General features: G+C 39.2%; 1 protein-coding gene across 4 annotated transcripts in view; it reads left to right on the plus strand.

Annotated features, from left to right (window-relative positions):
- Positions 1–15,711, plus strand: part of LOC111139473 (nuclear receptor corepressor 1) — a 154,158-nt gene that overhangs the window by 92,359 nt on the left and 46,088 nt on the right. Inside the window, exons 19-24 of one of the 4 annotated variants that reach the window (XM_022491737.1) lie at positions 755–894; positions 7,147–7,273; positions 8,453–8,515; positions 9,811–10,363; positions 12,682–12,811; positions 15,117–15,312. In XM_022491737.1, coding sequence (XP_022347445.1) covers positions 755–894; positions 7,147–7,273; positions 8,453–8,515; positions 9,811–10,363; positions 12,682–12,811; positions 15,117–15,312 — 1,209 coding nt within the window. The remainder of the gene's footprint in view (positions 1–754; positions 895–7,146; positions 7,274–8,452; positions 8,516–9,810; positions 10,364–12,681; positions 12,812–15,116; positions 15,313–15,711) is intronic. The other 3 variants (XM_022491738.1, XM_022491740.1, XM_022491739.1) reach the window with 3 other exon arrangements.

A 15,711-nucleotide genomic window follows, 5' to 3' on the forward strand; every position in this document is an offset into this window, starting at 1 on the left:
AACTGTTTTCTATAAATTGTTAAATTTGTACTGTAAATTCATGCTTGGATACACCTGTATCTAAAGTATATCGCAGTCTGTATAGCTCTCTGTGTGTACATGCATTTATATACCCATATTCCTTGCAAATGGGTATGGCATGTATATATATTATTTGGTTAAAAAGTATCAGGTTGCATAGTTTCCTGTGATGTGTTGTCTTCCCACAAGTTTGTTGATGTTGCTGTTTTTAAAACTGGTTAATTTTTTTGAGGGCATTTCTTGATTGTGAATGGATTGAAGACATGCTGATTATAAATGTAGCCGTATATATCTTTATTTTGTGTTATATCTTATTTTACAAGATTACCTTATTAATTTTTCATTGATATACTGTTTACAAAGACTTAGAAGTGTCTAATCCTCAGTTTACAAGTGTTTGAGTTCTTATTGTGTGTCCGATGTTGTCCTAGCTCTCTGGGAGATACAGAACAAGGATAAAGTTGAGTCCTTCCGTTAATGAGCATGTTTTAAATTTAATCCACTGAGCCACCCAGGCGCCCCGAGCATGTTTTAAATTTGATTGGCAAAATAGAGCTGTCAGTGAATTTCATGTCAATAGATATTTAAATAAGTATTAAAATATATGAATAAATAATTGAAAACACATTTTTAGTGTTAATGATTTTGAATATTGTAAGTTGATTTTTATTCTTTCTCTTGTTTGCTTTATCAGGTGATTGTTCATTAATCTTTGGTCGTTTTTCAAATATAGGTCTTGTAGAACATGGTCGTAACTGGGCAGCAATTGCCAAAATGGTGGGAACTAAAAGTGAAGCGCAATGCAAAAACTTCTATTTTAACTATAAAAGGCGACACAATCTTGACAACCTTTTGCAACAGCATAAACAGAAAGTGAGTATATCAGAGGTAGTGAATCATTTATTTATTATTATTTTTTAACTGATTTAGTTTTTAACCGATAGTTTCTTTGTTTCACTGTGTTTCTGAGCTTCAAATACTGCTTTTGAGGGAGAGTTCTTTATATCTTGTATTTTTATTTATTACATTTACCTGTGAAGGACGCACTAGTTTCTTGGCACAAGTTGCCTTTTTCTCTGATTACTGCCCGGGGAACAAAATTCATGTTACTAGTAATGGCAGTTCAGTACTTTTGAATTACCATAGATGGGATTTGAAAAATACAAATATTTTGGATTTTGAATTGAAAACTTTAGTTGGAGTTCTGTTGACCTTGTTGAATGAATTGATAGGGCATATTAAAACCATTTTCTCAGAAAAAGACCCTGAGATAAATAATAAAACCAGAAAGTATAATTTTTTTTTTTTAAATATTTTACTTATTTATTTGACAGATAGAGATCACAAGTAGGCAGAGAGGCAGGCAGAGAGAGACAGGAGGAAGCAGGCTCCCCGCTGAGTAGAGAACCCGATGCGGGGCTCGATCCCAGGACCCTGAGATCATGACCCAAGCCGAAGGCAGAGGCTTTAACCCACTGAGCCACCCAGGTGCCCCTCAGAAAGTATAAATTTATTGAAAATTCTTTAACGAAGAAGTTCCAGTGCTCTCAGAGTCTACAGAGCTCTTTGAGGATTCCATGGGGCCAAAACTGTTTTTGTAAAAATATTAAGATGTTACTTGACTTTTTTCCACTGTGTTAGATTTGCATGGATGGTGTCAAAGAAAATGAGAGAAAATGCTGGTGCCTTAGCATGAATCATGGCAGGGCACCGCTGTGCTAAATACTCAGTGTATTCATCATCTCGGGCATTTACAGTTTAACAACAAATATGCCAATTTCACTTGTCCTTGGCAAAGCAGTACAAATTAGCTTTATTAAATCTTGACCCTTGAGTACATGTGTTTGATGAAATGAGAAGTGTGCATAAAGCCCTTCGGTTCTGTACCAGAATATGCTGGTTATGTCGAGGGAAAGTACTTTTGCAGTTGTTTGAGTTCCAAGCTGACTTCGCCTCCCTTTTTTATGGAGTTTCAGTTTTAATTGGAAAAATGACAGAAAAGCTATGGTTTTTCAGACTTGGATCCTTGGCAGACATTTTCTTGAAAATGAGTGAGACTGTCTTTCAAAGAAAGCAAGCAGAAGTATTGTTGCCACTTTTAAACTTCAAGCTTTTAAGCAAAAATTAGAATTTTGGAAAATTTGTCTTCCTCACTGTAACACCCAAAGACTTTTCTGATGAGATCAGTGGTAATAATAACTAATATGATATATATTTTTTTAAGATTTTATTTATTTATTTGACAGACAGATATCACGAGTAGGCAAAGAGGCAGGCAGTGGGTGGGGGGAAGCAGGTTCCCTGTTGAGCAGAGAGCCTGATGTGAGGCTTGATCCTAGGACCCTGAGATCATGACCTGAGCTGAAGGCAGAGGCTTAGCCCACTGAGCCACCCAGGTGCCCCCTAATATGATATTTTGATAAACAGTGAAATTATATGCAGATTTGAAAAATCTGTGTAACTCCATAATTTCCAGATGACCAGTTTGTGATTCACAATGGATGTTATGTATGGATAGAAAATGTACAAAATACTTTTTAATACACCAAAGTTCAAGATGGATAAATGGATTTTAATAGAGTACAGAACATTTATTGATATGGTTTCAGATTTCATATTGCAGTTACCCTTTAAGAGATGACTACTTGCTGAATTTTGGTACAATACCAAAGAATAATAACCATGGTCATTTGAAAAGATTGTTAAAATATGTTTCCCTTTTCAACTACATATCTCTGTGAGGCCAGACTTTTTTTTTTTTTTTTTTTTTTGGTAGTAGGCTCCACACCTAACATGGGTGGGGCTTGAACTCACAACCCTGAGAGCAAGAGTCACATGCTCTACCGACTGAGCCAGCCAGGGGGCCCCCAGACTTTTTTTTTACATGTATACTTCAGCCAAAATAATACTGTGCAGATTAGATTATATGTAGAAGCACATTTGAAAATTGTGCTGTCTCTGTGAAGGCAAACATTAAAAGAAATTTCCAAAAACATTGAAAAAGCTACTTTTCACTAAATTATCAAACTTTTGTTTTGGAATATAGTTATTTTGTATTAATGTTTTTATGTTGACATGTAATAGGTTTATTGTTATTTTTAAATGAATTATATTTTAAATGTTTTTGCTTTAATTCAAATATGGTAAGTATCATTATATCTGTCTCATGAATAGAACGTGCTTAGAGTCTTGAATGCTTTTTAAGAGTGCTGTATCCTTAGACCAGAACATTTTGAGACTCACTGAAGAAGGATAGAATGGGTAATAAAAGGGTAGATATTTAAATTTGTTAGGGTTTGAACTTTTAGTAAATAAGAGTGTATGAAGTATGACATTGATTTAAAAAGTTATATAGAAAGGACCTTTTAATATTAAAAATGAAGATGTAGGGGCGCCTGGGTGGCTCAGTTGTTAAGCATCTGTCTTCTGCTCAGGTCATGATCCCAGGGTCCTGGGATCGAGCCCCACATCGAGCTCCCTGCCTGGCGGGAAGCCTGCTTCTCCCTCTCCCACTCCCCCTGCTTGTGTTCCCTCTCTCGCTGTGTCTCTGTCAAATAAATTAATAAAATCTTTTAAAAAAAATGAAGAAGTAAAGGTTAAAAATGTGTTGTAGCAATTAAAAGGGAAGAAAATAAACATAACAAAAGGTCTGCTGACAAGAGAGACTTGACTTTATCAAATACTATCATAAAATGTTTGGGGAGAAAAGTAAAGAATAAATCAGACATGTTTTTAAAAGATAAGTCAGGGTTCGGGGCACCTGGGTGGCTCAGTGGGTTAAGCCTCTGCCTTTAGCTCAGGTCACGATCTCAGGGTCCTGGGATCGAGCCCCGCATCGGGCTCTTTGCTCGGCGAGGAGCCTGCTTCCCCCTCTCTCTCTGCCTGCCTCTCTGCCTACTTGTGATCTCTCTCTCTCTCTCTCTATAAAATAAATAAATAAAAAAATCTTAAAAAAAAAAAAAAAAAGATAAGTCAGGGTTCTCCGGAGAAACAAAACCAACGGTGTGTGTGTGTGGAGAGAGAGCAAGAGAGAGAATATGAAGATTTATTTTAAGAAATTGGCTCCTGTGATTGTGAGTGCTTAGATCTGATGGTGAAGGCTGGCAGGCTGGAGACTCAGGAAAGAGTTGCACCTGGAGTCCAGAGGTGATCTGCTGACAGGTTATCTTCTTGCTGGGGGTGGGGATGTAGAGGGGGAGAGGAGGGAGCCATCAGTCTTAGTTCTGTTAAGGCCATCAGTTGATTGGGTGAAGCACCCGCGCCCCCCTCCCCCCAACATTCTGGAGAGTCATCTGCTTGTTAATCTCATCTAAAAAACACCTGCACAGAAACACCCAGGATAATGTTTGGCCAAATGTCTGAGTGCTGTGGCCCAGTCAAAATGGCACATAAAATTACCCATCACAAATGTCTTTAAAACTTCTTGTTCTAATCATTTTAATTACAATGGAAATAATAGGGACTGTAGGCTTCCAGTTTTTTTAGTGTTTTATCATTTTCTTTCTTTTCTTTTTTTAAATTTTATTTGACAGAGACACAGCGAGAGAGGGAACGGAAGCAGGGGGAGTGGGGGAAGGAGAAGCAGGCTTCCAGCCAAGCAGGGAGCCCCATGCCGGGCTCCATCCATCCCAGGACCCTGGGATCATTACCTGAGCTGAAGGCAGACGCTTAATGACTGATCGTCCCAGGTGCCCCTAGAGTGTTCTGTCTTTTTCAAAAAGGTTTCAAGAAAACATGACAAAATGTCTAATATCTATTAAAATGCAGTGCAAGATACATAGGTGTTACATTTCCATAGGTTTGAATTATTACATTAAAAATTAGTGAGTACTAGGGCGCTTGGGTGGCTCAGAGGGTTAAGCCTCTGCCTTCAGCTCAGGTCATGATCCCAGGGTCCTGGGATCAAGCCTCCCATCGGGCTCGCTGCTCAGCAGGGAGTCTGCTTCCCCTTCTCTCTCTCTCTGCCTGCCTCTCTGCCTCCTTGGGATCTCTGTCAAACAAATAAATAAAATCTTTAAAAAAAATAAAAATTAGTACTATCATATAGTGAAGGAAATATTTGGAGAAATAGAAGTTGATTGCATGTGAACAGAGGAATGTCACATGGTGGTGGTGAAACACTGTCTCTTCTATATTCATCAGTGGAAATTCCAAACAGCATGGGTAGATATTGGCAAAGAAGGGGTATAGCTTTGACACTGGAAAAATCCCTATAAGAGTGATTATCTGATGCCTAAAAATATTGGAGTCTTCATAGTCTTTCTAAAGGTTTTTAAAGAGCATGGCCAGAGGATTCTCCCCATGCATTTTTTTTTTTTAAGATTTTATTTATTCATTTGACAGAGATCTCAAGCAGGCTCCCTGCTGAGCAGAGAGCCCGAGGCGGGGCTGGATCCCAGGACCCTGAGATCATGACCTGAGCCGAAGGCAGAGGCTTTAACCCATTGAGCTACCTAGGCGCCCCTCCCCTTGTATTCTTGTGAGGAATGTAGTGATTATTTTGTTTAGCCTCAGAATTAGATCTAGCTCTACAGTGGACACTGGGGTATGCTTTCTTCCTCTTGACTTAGTTACTGCTTTTAGGTTGGATCGTAGCATAGAATTTTATTTTATTTTTTTTAAGATTCTTATTTATTTATTTATTTGACAGAGATCACAAGTAGGCAGAGGGAAAGGAAGGGAAGCAGGCTCCCCGCTGAGCAGAGAGCCCGATGTGGGGCTCGATCCCAGGACCCTGGGACCATGACCTGAGCCCAAAGCAGGGCCTTAACCCACTGAGCCACCCAGGCACCCCCTAGCATAGAATTTTAACAATCAGGATAGCAATAATTTATTTTCCTCTGTGAGTAGTGTCCTCGGGGTGGGGGTCCTGTAGCTAAAGTCTGGTGAGTATAGGCTCAGTAAGAGGCAGAGAACAGAGCAGTGTCAGGGCTGGGATTCCCAGGTCTGCAAAGACAGGAGACCTTAAGTTTCATAGTTAGCAACATGAGATAAAAATATAATAAATAGCTGATGTCTTACACTTAAATACGTACACGTATGCTCTTACAGATCTGTGATCCCAGTAGAAGAATGAGCAGTTTTATGTAAACACATTGATTGCGGAAGGAAAAATCCCGTTAAAGAAAAAGGGAATTTGTCCTCATAATAGCAAAGGCAGTGACACCGATGATCCGTTGTTGCTTATGAGAGCACATAATTCTTCTGTTAGAGAAGGATGGTTATTGCAGCATTATTAACAGCGCAAAACTTTAAAATTGCCTTAATACCTTAAAATAGGAGAATTTTAAATATCTGTTGGTACAGAGTGTTTTTATGGAATTATCAATAAATATAACATTTTTGAAGAATTTATAATGAGTGGGATAGGTAACTACATTGGGCAATCCTAGTTTTATTTACATGTACTATACATAAACATATATGCATACACGCAGATAAAAGACTGAAAAGAAGTGTATCAGTATAGTCAGAATCTCTGGCTGGTGCAATTATGAGCCATTATTGTTTTGTTTTTCTTTTTTTTTTTTTTTTAAGATTTTATTTATTTGACAGACAGAGATCACAAGTACGCAGAGAGGCAGGCAGAGAGAGAGGAGAAAGCAGGCTCCCCACTGAGCAGAGAGCTCAATGCGGGGCTCGATCCCAGGACCCTGAGATCATGACCCGAGCTGAAGGCAAAGGCTTTAACCCACTGAGCCACACAGGCGCCCCTGTTTTATTTTTCTTAACAATTTTCTGTGTCCTCTACATTCTAACGAATATCTTATTTTTAGTAGAAAACAAATGCATGTTATTTTTATTAGAAAAATACATTATTTGAGAGGGAAAAATAGCAAGAGTTTTGTGAATTTTGGCTCTTGGTACATATATGGTGGCGAGTAGTTTGAAAAAAGGTTCAAATATAACTTTTGGTCAGTTTGATGAGACCGATCCGTCCACACAGAAGGCCAGTTAGTGGTTCCGTAGAAGCAACCGAATATCCACCAGAACAGTTGTCAACAGGCAGCCTTCTTGTTCAGTGTGTGTGTATCCGTGTTCTGTGTTATTTCAGATGTGAGTTTTCCTTTGTTTCCTTTCAGCTATTTAAATCATAAATAATCCAACGCTCTTTTGCTCCTTCAGACTTCACGAAAGCCCCGTGAAGAGCGAGACGTGTCCCAGTGCGAAAGTGTAGCTTCCACTGTTTCTGCTCAGGAGGACGAAGATATCGAAGCTTCTAATGAAGAAGAAAATCCAGAAGACAGCGAAGGTATCTTAAAATCTTAAATTTAGTTGCAACTTCTACTAGTTCAAATTACCTAATTATTAGCTTAGTCATTTAAGAATTGCTTCATTAAGGAAAGAGTATATTCAGTATTTTCATAGAGACCTTATGCTTGAGCACAATGTATTTATTCATTCAGTCAACAAATATGTATGTAGCACCTGTGATGGTCCTGTTGCTACAACCAGAAGATCTTTAAAATGGCAGTTCCGGGGTGCCTGGGTGGCTCAGTCAGTTAAGCGGCTGGCTCTTGATTTTGGCTCAGGTGGTGGTCTCAGAGTCGTGAGATTGAGCCCCACAACGAGCTCTGAACCGAGCATGGAGCCTGCTTGAGATTCTCTCTCTCCCTCTGCCCCTCCCCCCCACTCACGCTCGCTCTCTCTCTCAAAAATAAATAAATAAATAAATAAATAAATAAAAATAAAATTTAAGAAATAAAATAAAATGGCAGCCCGGCATCAGTACGCTGTCCGTGCATCAATGTCACTGCCACCTGTATGTGTCCGGTTAGTATCATTGATTCCGTTTCTCTTTATTGCAATGAGTTTGATTTATTTCTGTTCTTAAAATGACTCACGTATGTCATATTTATGTTTTTGTGTAAAAAGAATTAATGTTGCTAGAAGCCCCGGTAGAAAAGAATGTCAACCCAAGAAACATAAGACAGAAATAAAATCTTTTTTGTCGCTTGAACAAGTTAATGACTACTTCCCGAAAAAGTAAATATTTTCTTGAGTTTTTGCTAGTTAAAAGTTCCTAATTCATTTCAATTTGCATTACTGTTAAAGTTTCTATAGATTTCTTTTGTGAATTGAAGTGGGAATTTTCTTCGAAGTGGGAATTTTCAGCGATTTTAGTAGCTCTTTATATATAATATCTTACACATGTTCATATGTTGTATACACAAATATTTTCTCCATCTCATTCGCTTTTTGTTTTATTTTAAATTACCAGAGCTTAAATTTTGTATGTAATTAGAGCTGCTTAAATACATTACTTTGAAGACACTCCTATTTTAAGCTGAGGAAGTTCTATACCTTCCAGGAGTTTCAGAAACAGTAGATTTCATTTTATTTTTTTCTGCAAGTTGTTGTTGGCTTTGAACTTAAATTTTGTTTTGATTGGGTTTTGGCTTTGAACATTAAGTAGCTTTTTTTCTGTGAGGTTTTGTGGAAAATGAGGCCCGTGTGGCAGGAATGAAGAGAATACTGGAGCAGCAGAGTTTTGGTAAGATTTGGCTTTTAAAAAGCTCCCTCTGGCGTCGTTGTAGAGACATTGGTCTGAGGTGGAAGATAGGGAGAGTTGCTTCTGGACTACAGGGGCAGTCGAGCAGTTGAACACAAGTGGCTGGACTCAGGGGATGTTTTTAGAGAGAAAATCTGTGATACTTGTCTGCATAGGATATGGGGATTAAAGAGAGGAGAAGTAAAAGATTATCCCTTAGAGGTTTCTGGTTTAATTAGTAAAAAACAGAAAAGTCCACGGACTTAGTCTAGTGTAGGAAATACTGAATTTGTGATTCCTTTGAAATACCTGAGTAAAGATGTCAAAGATTAAAACTGTATTTTATATCAAGTGAAACCAAGGATGTGGGGGAAAGGTCAGGGTTACAATGTTAAGTTAAAAGTCCATGTAATGTTACTCTAGAATTTTCCTGTCTAGTGCAGTACACACTAGACATATGTGGCTATTGAGCTCTTGAAATGTGGCCGTCCAAATTGAGATGGGCTGAAAATGTAAAATGTAATCAGATTTTGGAGACATAGTACCAAGAAAAGTAAAAATCTTATTACTAGTTTTCTATATTACTATATTTCCACATGATTACATGTTAAAAAGATAGTATTTCAGTCCTGTTGGGTGAAATAAAATACGTTGTTAAACCTAATTTATCTCTTTTTGTTTTTTTAATGTGGCCACCGGAAAAATGAAAATTTTAGGCAGATGTAGCTCATATTATGTTCCTGTTGGATGGTGCTGTTTTAGACTGTCAGACCTCCTGGGTCAAAGGAAAAGCACGCCACAGGCTGGTAGAAATAAACCAAATACCATTTTATGGGAATGGTTTCTTGTTTAGTTTTGGTTTTGCATCTGTCTTCATTTTTCAAATTTAATATAACTTTCATTCATTCATTCATTCATTTATATTTATTTATTTAAAAAATGTTTTTAAGAGTTCTTATTTATTCAAGTAATCTCTACACCCAGCGTGAGGCTCGAACTCACGACCCTGAGATCAAGAGTTGTACGTGCCAGTGATGGAGCCAGCCAGGTGCCCCTCATATAAATTATTTTTAGATATTAAAAGCTCTTATGCTTTCAGTTTCAGAAGGTGAGGACCATTTGACCTCTCCCTTTCATGCTCTGTGAACAAACACTCTAGCTTCCCAGTGGCCTTAAGACTTCACTGAGGCCATCTAAGGAGTATCATTCGTCCCAAACAACTACTTTCAAGCATGGCTTCTGTCACCACGTGAAACATGTTCATTATCAGATTTTTATGCTGTATCATTATCTTTAAGGTGCTGAAAATAGTTCTGATACAGAAAGTGCTCCTTCTCCTTCACCAGTTGAAGCTGTCAAGCCCAGCGAGGATAGCACTGACAATGCGACTTCTCGAGGAAACACCGAACCTGGGGCCGAGCTCGAGTCCACCACGGAACCCGCACCCAGTGCATCTCCCTCCTCTGCAGCTCAGAGTGCAAAACCCGTGGAAAGTGAAAGTGTGGAGACACAGGCGAGCGACAGCATCCCCGCGGAGGCAGCAGAGCCGATGGACGTTGAGCGTCAGGAGCACAGTGCTGAAGTGCCTTCCGTTATCGATCTCCCCACGACGACCAAATCAGACTCTGGAGACGTCGAGATGAGGGCACCAGAAAACAACCCATCTAAAGTCGAAGGTGATACCAAAGAAAGAGACCTAGAGAGAGCCAGCGAGAAGTCGGAGCCTAGAGATGAGGATTTGGTGGTGGCCCAGCAGATAGGCGCCCAGAGGCCGGAGCCCCAGTCGGACAATGACTCTAGCGCCACCTGCAGTGCGGACGAAGATGTGGATGGAGAGCCCGAGAGGCAGAGGTGAGATTCGCTCCTCTATGATTATCCTGTGCTTTACTCTGGCGGAGGCTGACTGAGTCACAGGGTGCTGGCTGCTGGGATTATTCTCGTGTGAATAGCGGCAGCTCAGAGGTGGTCCACATGCTTTTAATACTGGGTCATGAAGCCGTTCGTCTGTTTCAGTAACCGAGAACAACTGTGCGATTGTTCGTTTCCAATGAAAAAGATAATGCTTTTCTACACTGGTTGTTACATGCATTTCATATAGCAAAGAAGGGGCTTTCATCTAACAAAGTTTGTGATCTGAGCCCTGGATGACTGCCATTCCTGGTGTCGGAAGTGGTAGGATGTGGTGGTGAAGGCAGAGGCAAGAGGCATTGGCTTGTTTGCGCCAAGACTATACGGCCTCAGAGCAAGGCCTGCTGTACCTGTGTATTAGATGATAGAAAATGTTGACAGGAGAAACATGTTACGTGTTCTGAAAATATTTTAGAAAGCATAATTTAGATACAAGATTGTGGTAATTATATGATCACTTTGTATAGCAGTTAAAATTTTAGATTACTAATTTAAAATATATATAATACAGATTAATATAGAACTACTTTTAGTCATTAAATTCATAATATAAAAATCTATCCTACCTTTATGGTTTTTATAAAAATTACAGTAATGATGACAGTAAAATTATAGGAAGAGATACTGCTTTATTTAATATATGTACTTGCCTTGGGATTTCCCTCTCCATGAAAGAAATAGAATCACCTAGGATCACAGTAGAACATTTGATTGGTACACATTCCAGAAATGAATTTGACTAAAATATCATTTAATCAGAAACTCAATTCAACTCTTTTTTTTCTCCCCCCGCCCACTTTTTAATAAGAAAGAGGCAAATAAGCCACTCAGCGGAGAGCCAGATTCTCTTCATCTAAGATGAGGATTGTCTGTGTTTTCCACTATTGGTTTTAGTAACTTTATTTATAAATGAAGGAAAAATTAGGATGATGGTAATCTTCAAGGAGGAACATCTTAAGAGCTGAACATGATAGTAGTCTTAAAATTCAGAAATTCCTTGTAAATACATGGTGGTCTTTGAGTAATGCTCTGTGTCTACATCACATCCAAACTGTTAAAATAACACTTTCACTTTTCTTTCTTTTCTTTTTTTTTTTAAGATTTTATTTATTTATTTGACAGAGATCACAAGTAGGCAGAGAGGCAGGCAGAGAGAGAGGAGGAAGTAGGTTCCCTGCTGAGCAGAGAGCCCGATGTGAGGCTTGATCCCAGGACCCTGAGATCATGACCGGAGCCGAAGGCAGAGGCTTAACCCACTGAGCCACCCAGGCGCCCCCACTTTCACTTTTCTACATCTTTAATACCGTCTTTATTCTTCACGTGAAATGTTGTTTTCTTTTATACATTCTAATTTTCTTATCAGTTTGTATTTTTTAAAAATGTTCGTCTTCCCCCCAATAACATTGGAAAGTCTGATCCAGCCTGAAAGGTATGGCATTAGTGTATGATCCCCCCAGTTCGCATACTGGGTGTCGCAAACTCCAGTGGAGGTGCTGAAACTGAGTGAAGCAGGCAGAGTGTAGGATGGTGGAGGCTGTGGGGGACAGAGCAGCACGTGCCGTTGGAAAGGGCAGCTGCTGCACGTTCAGCATGCAGATGCTGCGTGGCCATGCCGTTTCTGTGTGGCCATTTCTTTCCATTCTTGGTGAGAAACCAGGAGTCTGGAATTTGGGGTGAAATTCTCAATTTTAGAATGGTGGTGGGCAGATGTTTGAAAAAATAGCCTATGATCCTGGCAAAACATCCTGTATCAGGTAATTAGTTCGGAGTCCGTGTTAGTGGTAGATTAGGACCTAGTATTTTATAATGGAATTTATTCAGACTGGATGGTTAGATGCAGATAAATTTCAACCTATAAATCAATATAATCTTTACCTGGGAAATTAGCATTATAGGTTCCCCTTTTCCTTACTGTTCAGGTATCTTCTAAGGTTGATGTGTTGTGTGTGCACATACATATTAACTTAGAAGGAATTATGATTAGGGGTGCCTGGTGGTGCAGTCTGTTAAGTGATGGATTCCGTTTGGGCTCATGATGTGACCTCGGGGTTATGTGAGCGAGCCCTGCATTGGGCTCTGTGCCTAGCATGGAGTCAGCTTAAGATTTTCTCTTCCTCTGCCCCTCCCATTTCCTGTTCTCTGCTCTCTCTCACTCTCTAAAATAAATAAATAAATCTTTCTTAAAAAAAGGAATTATGATTACACATTTAAAGTCTTAAATATGAATACATTAATTTATCTTTTTTTATTGCCAATTGCAGACTGTTTCCTATGGACTCAAAGCCTTCATTGTTAAACCCCCCTGGATCTCTGTTGGTCTCATCCCCAATAAAACCAAATCCACTGGACCTGCCGCAGCTTCAGCACAGAGCTGCCGTTATCCCGCCAATGGTAAGTTTTCAAAGTGAATAGAGAAGTGAAGTTGAGAAACAAAGACCTTCAGAGACGTTTCCTCTCTTCTTTAATCAGTACTTGATTTCTTGAAAAAATTATGGTGCAAAACACACAACATAAAATTTATCCTCTTACCTGTTTTTAAGTATATGGTTCAGTAGTACTAAGTATATTCACGTTGTTGTGAAATAGATCTCCAGAACTTTTTCATCTTCCAGAAGTGAAACTTTCTTCCGATTAAAGCACAAGGCTCTCTTTCTCCTCCCCCCAGCTCCTGACAGCTACAGTTCTACTTTCTGTCTCTGTGAATTTGGCTAGATACCTCATATAAGTGGAATCACAGGGTATTTGTCTTTTGTGACTGGCACGTTTCACTCAGCATAAAGTCCTCAGGGTTCATCCAGGTGGAGTCATAATCTCCTTCCTTTCCTTTCGAGGACTGAGAATATCCCATTGTATGTATATGCCACATTTTGTTTAGCCATTCAGTCATTCGGCTGTTTGCTTTTTCAAATGGATTCATTGTGATGGTTGACTGAAATGGTGATTTCCATTTCAGGGGAAAAAAAAAAACCCACCAAAGAAGTATATAATTCTTTAGCCATAAATATTTGTAAGCTTTGTTTTTGTTTTGTTTGTTTTCCTATAAGACAGTAGCAGAATTAATATATAACTAGATTTTGAACGTTTAGAATGAATTCTAGAGATTACGGCTAACTTCAGTATACAATTCCAAATTTAGTTTTATTTACATTTTACTTGAGTAATCTCTACAAGTTTGACTCTCTTTTGACACTGAATTCCAAACAAGGGTGTTGCTCCTTTACTTAGGAATGTTTTCGCTCTTGCTTCACTAGAGAGGATAAAAATTTGTTCTGTCTCACATGATAATTGATAAAAGTTAAGTGTGTGCTTATGATAGACTCCAAAAAAAAAAATCATTAAACATTTGTTCATTCATTGATTTACTCAAATGGACTTTTATTAAGTGTCCACCCAGTTCAAGACAACATTGTTAATGCTGTATGGAATATTTATATATTGTAATCTTTAACTTCAAAAAACATAGAGATTGCTCTTGATCGTGAGACATAGAAAAATATATAATAAACTCAAAGTGGATTATAAAAATGTGATGATGCTCTGTTAAGTTTAAAAAGGTAGTATGGTCATTTCAGAGGAAGGAGAGCTTCCTTCTTAATGAGACAACTAAAGAAGACTCCGCATAAGAAATAATATTTTGGTTGGACCAAAACAGTTCATTTGGCTTTAGAGCAAAAGGAGGAAGAGCCATGTTTACATACAAGCCAAAGCACAAAGGCAAGAAAATTCTGTGTATGTTTTGGACTCAGTGAAAAATTCTACTTATAGTGTGAAAAACACTGCGGAAGTCTTTATTTAGATAATAGGTTCTAAAAAACTCAGATCTCTACTCTTCCCCAGAATTTTTTGTATTCGTGAAGTAATGGACTGTGTTAGAGGCTGTTTATTTAGTATTGAGCCAAACAGGTTGGGTTCTTTCCTTCCTGAAATGAGAGAGACAGAAAATAACAAAACAGCCATATTATTGTGGATTGTGCTATTGTAAGCGTTGTGTTCCCTGAAAGAAAGAACCAGGGCTGCCGTAAGGAGGAGAACGGGGAGGGACGGTTAAGGATGGCCTGTCCGAAGAGGTAACATTCAACACCCGTCCTGTTGTGTTAGTGAGTTGGTTGTGGGAGGTGAGGCGAATCAGTCAAGGTGGTCTGCCGGGTTTCTGGTCTCAGCTATTAAGGTTCCGTTTTCTAAGACGGAGGTAACTGAAGAAGCACTGAATGTAGGAAATGAACAATTCTGTTAAATGCTAGTTTAGAGGTGTTTTGAGATACCCACGTGGAGGTGTTAGGTAGCCGTGCTGTGAGTATGGGACTTGGAGCAAAGGTCTTACAAATAGAAATTGATGAGCCATTAACATATAGATGACATTTCAGTGTGCAGAAGTGGTGTGCATACCTAGAGAATCTAGAGGGGAGGGCTAGGTGTCAGGGCTGAGCCACCAGGGGTTAAACCATCAGAAGTTAAAAGCAGACTGCAGTGTTTTAATTTCTGATTTAGATCTCTCTTATCGCAATTTATGTGATTTATATTGTGTTCTGAAAGTAAATGTTCAGCACTTGAAGTATTTCATACTTGAAGATTAGTTTGACCAAAAAATGGCAAAATCCCATCAACCAGTATGTTATAGAAATAGGCATTATTTGCAACAGAGGGTCTCAATGTTATGTCGGTCATTGGCGTATTTAGATTTTTTTTCTTCCTTTAGGTTTCCTGTACCCCATGTAATATACCGATTGGAACCCCAGTGAGCGGCTATGCCCTCTACCAGCGACACATTAAAGCAATGCACGAATCCGCACTCCTGGAAGAACAGCGGCAGAGGCAAGAGCAGATAGATCTGGAATGCAGGAGTTCCACCAGTCCCTGTGGTGCCGCCAAGAGTCCAAACAGAGAGTGGGAAGGTGGGTAGAACTATCCCCGCAAAGCATTTCTCTGAAGGGAAACAAAACTATACTCCTGAGTAGTGTCCTTTGTGCTTTGTAGTTTATCTGCATGTCTGTTGATTAATTCCTCTCGTCCCCAGCACCGAACTCCTTTTACCTGACCTCGGTTAAACTTTCGAGGAATGGGGGCGCCTGGGTGGCTCAGTGGTTTAATCCGCTGCCTTCGGCTTGGGTCATGATCTCAGGGTCCTGGGATCGAGTCCCACATCGGGCTCTCTGTTCAGCAGGGAGCCTGCTTCTCTCCCTCTCTCTGCCTGCCTCTCTGTCTACTTGTGATCTCTCTCTGTCAAATAAATAAATAAAATCTTTAAAACAAACAAACAAAAAAAAAAACTTTCGAGGAATGTTAGTATTATT

This window comes from Enhydra lutris, unplaced genomic scaffold (genome assembly GCF_002288905.1).
Source record: "Enhydra lutris kenyoni isolate GAN:26980312 unplaced genomic scaffold, ASM228890v2 scaffoldscaffold109, whole genome shotgun sequence".
Lineage (NCBI taxonomy): Eukaryota > Metazoa > Chordata > Mammalia > Carnivora > Mustelidae > Enhydra > Enhydra lutris.